The sequence below is a fragment of the Silurus aristotelis genome (assembly GCF_946808225.1).
Source record: "Silurus aristotelis genome assembly, chromosome: 10".
In the NCBI taxonomy this organism is placed as follows: Eukaryota; Metazoa; Chordata; class Actinopteri; order Siluriformes; family Siluridae; genus Silurus; species Silurus aristotelis.
In genome coordinates, this window is record NC_139583.1 from 30,414,905 (window position 1) to 30,419,097 (window position 4,193).

General features: G+C 44.1%; 1 protein-coding gene across 1 annotated transcript in view; it reads right to left on the reverse strand.

Annotated features, from left to right (window-relative positions):
- Positions 1–4,179, reverse strand: part of caps2 (calcyphosine 2) — a gene marked incomplete at its 5' end in the record, with an annotated part of 10,812 nt that extends 6,633 nt beyond the window's left edge. The window contains one exon of the mRNA XM_083551565.1: positions 4,016–4,179. Coding sequence (XP_083407691.1) covers positions 4,016–4,179 — 164 coding nt within the window. The remainder of the gene's footprint in view (positions 1–4,015) is intronic.
- Positions 4,180–4,193: the final 14 nt, after the last annotated feature.

A 4,193-nucleotide genomic window follows, 5' to 3' on the forward strand; every position in this document is an offset into this window, starting at 1 on the left:
ACACACACACACACACAGTGTTACACTAACACACCTGGACTAAACACACACACACACACACACAGTGTTACACTAACACACCTGGACTAAACACACACACACACACACACAGTGTTACACTAACACACCTGGACTAAACACACACACACACACACACAGTGTTACACTAACACACCTGGACTAAACACACACACACACACACAGTGTTACACTAACACACCTGGACTAAACACACACACACACACACAGTGTTACACTAACACACCTGGACTAAACACACACACACACACACAGTGTTACACTAACACACCTGGACTAAACACACACACACACACACAGTGTTACACTAACACACCTGGACTAAACACACACACACACACACAGTGTTACACTAACACACCTGGACTAAACACACACACACACACACAGTGTTACACTAACACACCTGGACTAAACACACACACACACACACAGTGTTACACTAACACACCTGGACTAAACACACACACACACACACACAGTGTTACACTAACACACCTGGACTAAACACACACACACACACACACAGTGTTACACTAACACACCTGGACTAAACACACACACACACACACACAGTGTTACACTAACACACCTGGACTAAACACACACACACACACACACAGTGTTACACTAACACACCTGGACTAAACACACACACACACACACACAGTGTTACACTAACACACCTGGACTAAACACACACACACACACACACAGTGTTACACTAACACACCTGGACTAAACACACACACACACACACAGTGTTACACTAACACACCTGGACTAAACACACACACACACACACACACACAGTGTTACACTAACACACCTGGACTAAACACACACACACACACACACACAGTGTTACACTAACACACCTGGACTAAACACACACACACACACACACAGTGTTACACTAACACACCTGGACTAAACACACACACACACACACACAGTGTTACACTAACACACCTGGACTAAACACACACACACACACACACAGTGTTACACTAACACACCTGGACTAAACACACACACACACACACACAGTGTTACACTAACACACCTGGACTAAACACACACACACACACACACACAGTGTTACACTAACACACCTGGACTAAACACACACACACACACACACAGTGTTACACTAACACACCTGGACTAAACACACACACACACACACACAGTGTTACACTAACACACCTGGACTAAACACACACACACACACACACAGTGTTACACTAACACACCTGGACTAAACACACACACACACACACACAGTGTTACACTAACACACCTGGACTAAACACACACACACACACACACAGTGTTACACTAACACACCTGGACTAAACACACACACACACACACACAGTGTTACACTAACACACCTGGACTAAACACACACACACACACACAGTGTTACACTAACACACCTGGACTAAACACACACACACACACACAGTGTTACACTAACACACCTGGACTAAACACACACACACACACACAGTGTTACACTAACACACCTGGACTAAACACACACACACACACACAGTGTTACACTAACACACCTGGACTAAACACACACACACACACACAGTGTTACACTAACACACCTGGACTAAACACACACACACACACACAGTGTTACACTAACACACCTGGACTAAACACACACACACACACACAGTGTTACACTAACACACCTGGACTAAACACACACACACACACACAGTGTTACACTAACACACCTGGACTAAACACACACACACACACAGTGTTACACTAACACACCTGGACTAAACACACACACACACAGTGTTACACTAACACACCTGGACTAAACACACACACACACAGTGTTACACTAACACACCTGGACTAAACACACACACACACAGTGTTACACTAACACACCTGGACTAAACACACACACACACAGTGTTACACTAACACACCTGGACTAAACACACACACACACAGTGTTACACTAACACACCTGGACTAAACACACACACACAGTGTTACACTAACACACCTGGACTAAACACACACACACAGTGTTACACTAACACACCTGGACTAAACACACACACACAGTGTTACACTAACACACCTGGACTAAACACACACACACAGTGTAACACTAACACACCTGGACTAAACACACACACACACAGTGTTACACTAACACACCTGGACTAAACACACACACACAGTGTTACACTAACACACCTGGAATAAACACACACACACACAGTGTTACACTAACACACCTGGACTAAACACACACACACAGTGTTACACTAACACACCTGGACTAAACACACACACACAGTGTTACACTAACACACCTGGACTAAACACACACACACAGTGTTACACTAACACACCTGGACTAAACACACACACACAGTGTTACACTAACACACACAGTGTTACACTAACACACCTGGACTAAACACACACACACAGTGTTACACTAACACACCTGGACTAAACACACACACACAGTGTTACACTAACACACCTGGACTAAACACACACACACAGTGTTACACTAACACACCTGGACTAAACACACACACACAGTGTTACACTAACACACCTGGACTAAACACACACACACACAGTGTTACACTAACACACCTGGAATAAACACACACACACACAGTGTTACACTAACACACCTGGAATAAACACACACACACACAGTGTTACACTAACACACCTGGACTAAACACACACACACAGTGTTACACTAACACACCTGGACTAAACACACACACACAGTGTTACACTAACACACCTGGACTAAACACACACACACACAGTGTTACACTAACACACACAGTGTTACACTAACACACCTGGAATAAACACACACACACAGTGTTACACTAACACACCTGGACTAAACACACACACACAGTGTTACACTAACACACCTGGACTAAACACACACACACAGTGTTACACTAACACACCTGGACTAAACACACACACACAGTGTTACACTAACACACCTGGACTAAACACACACACACAGTGTTACACTAACACACCTGGACTAAACACACACACACAGTGTTACACTAACACACCTGGACTAAACACACACACACAGTGTTACACTAACACACCTGGACTAAACACACACACACAGTGTTACACTAACACACCTGGACTAAACACACACACACAGTGTTACACTAACACACCTGGACTAAACACACACACACACAGTGTTACACTAACACACCTGGAATAAACACACACACACACAGTGTTACACTAACACACCTGGACTAAACACACACACACAGTGTTACACTAACACACCTGGACTAAACACACACACACACAGTGTTACACTAACACACCTGGACTAAACACACACACACAGTGTTACACTAACACACACAGTGTTACACTAACACACCTGGAATAAACACACACACACAGTGTTACACTAACACACCTGGAATAAACACACACACAGTGTTACACTAACACACCTGGAATAAACACACACACACAGTGTTACACTAACACACCTGGACTAAACACACACACACAGTGTTACACTAACACACCTGGACTAAACACACACACACAGTGTTACACTAACACACCTGGACTAAACACACACACACAGTGTTACACTAACACACCTGGACTAAACACACACACACAGTGTTACACTAACACACCTGGACTAAACACACACACACAGTGTTACACTAACACACCTGGACTAAACACACACACAGTGTTACACTAACACACCTGGAATAAACACACACACAGTGTTACACTAACACACCTGGACTAAACACACACACACAGTGTTACACTAACACACCTGGACTAAACACACACACACAGTGTTACACTAACACACCTGGAATAAACACACACACACAGTGTTACACTAACACACACAGCTCAGTGAGTTATCGCTTCTCACCTGTTCTTTCCAAAACTGCGATACTCGTACACCGTTAGTGTCTGATCACATGTGAAGTAGAAGCCAATCAGCTCTCGACATGCCTCACGCCCACATCTGGCATGGGCGCACACACACACACACACACACACACACACACACACACACACACACACACACACACACACACAAAATGGTC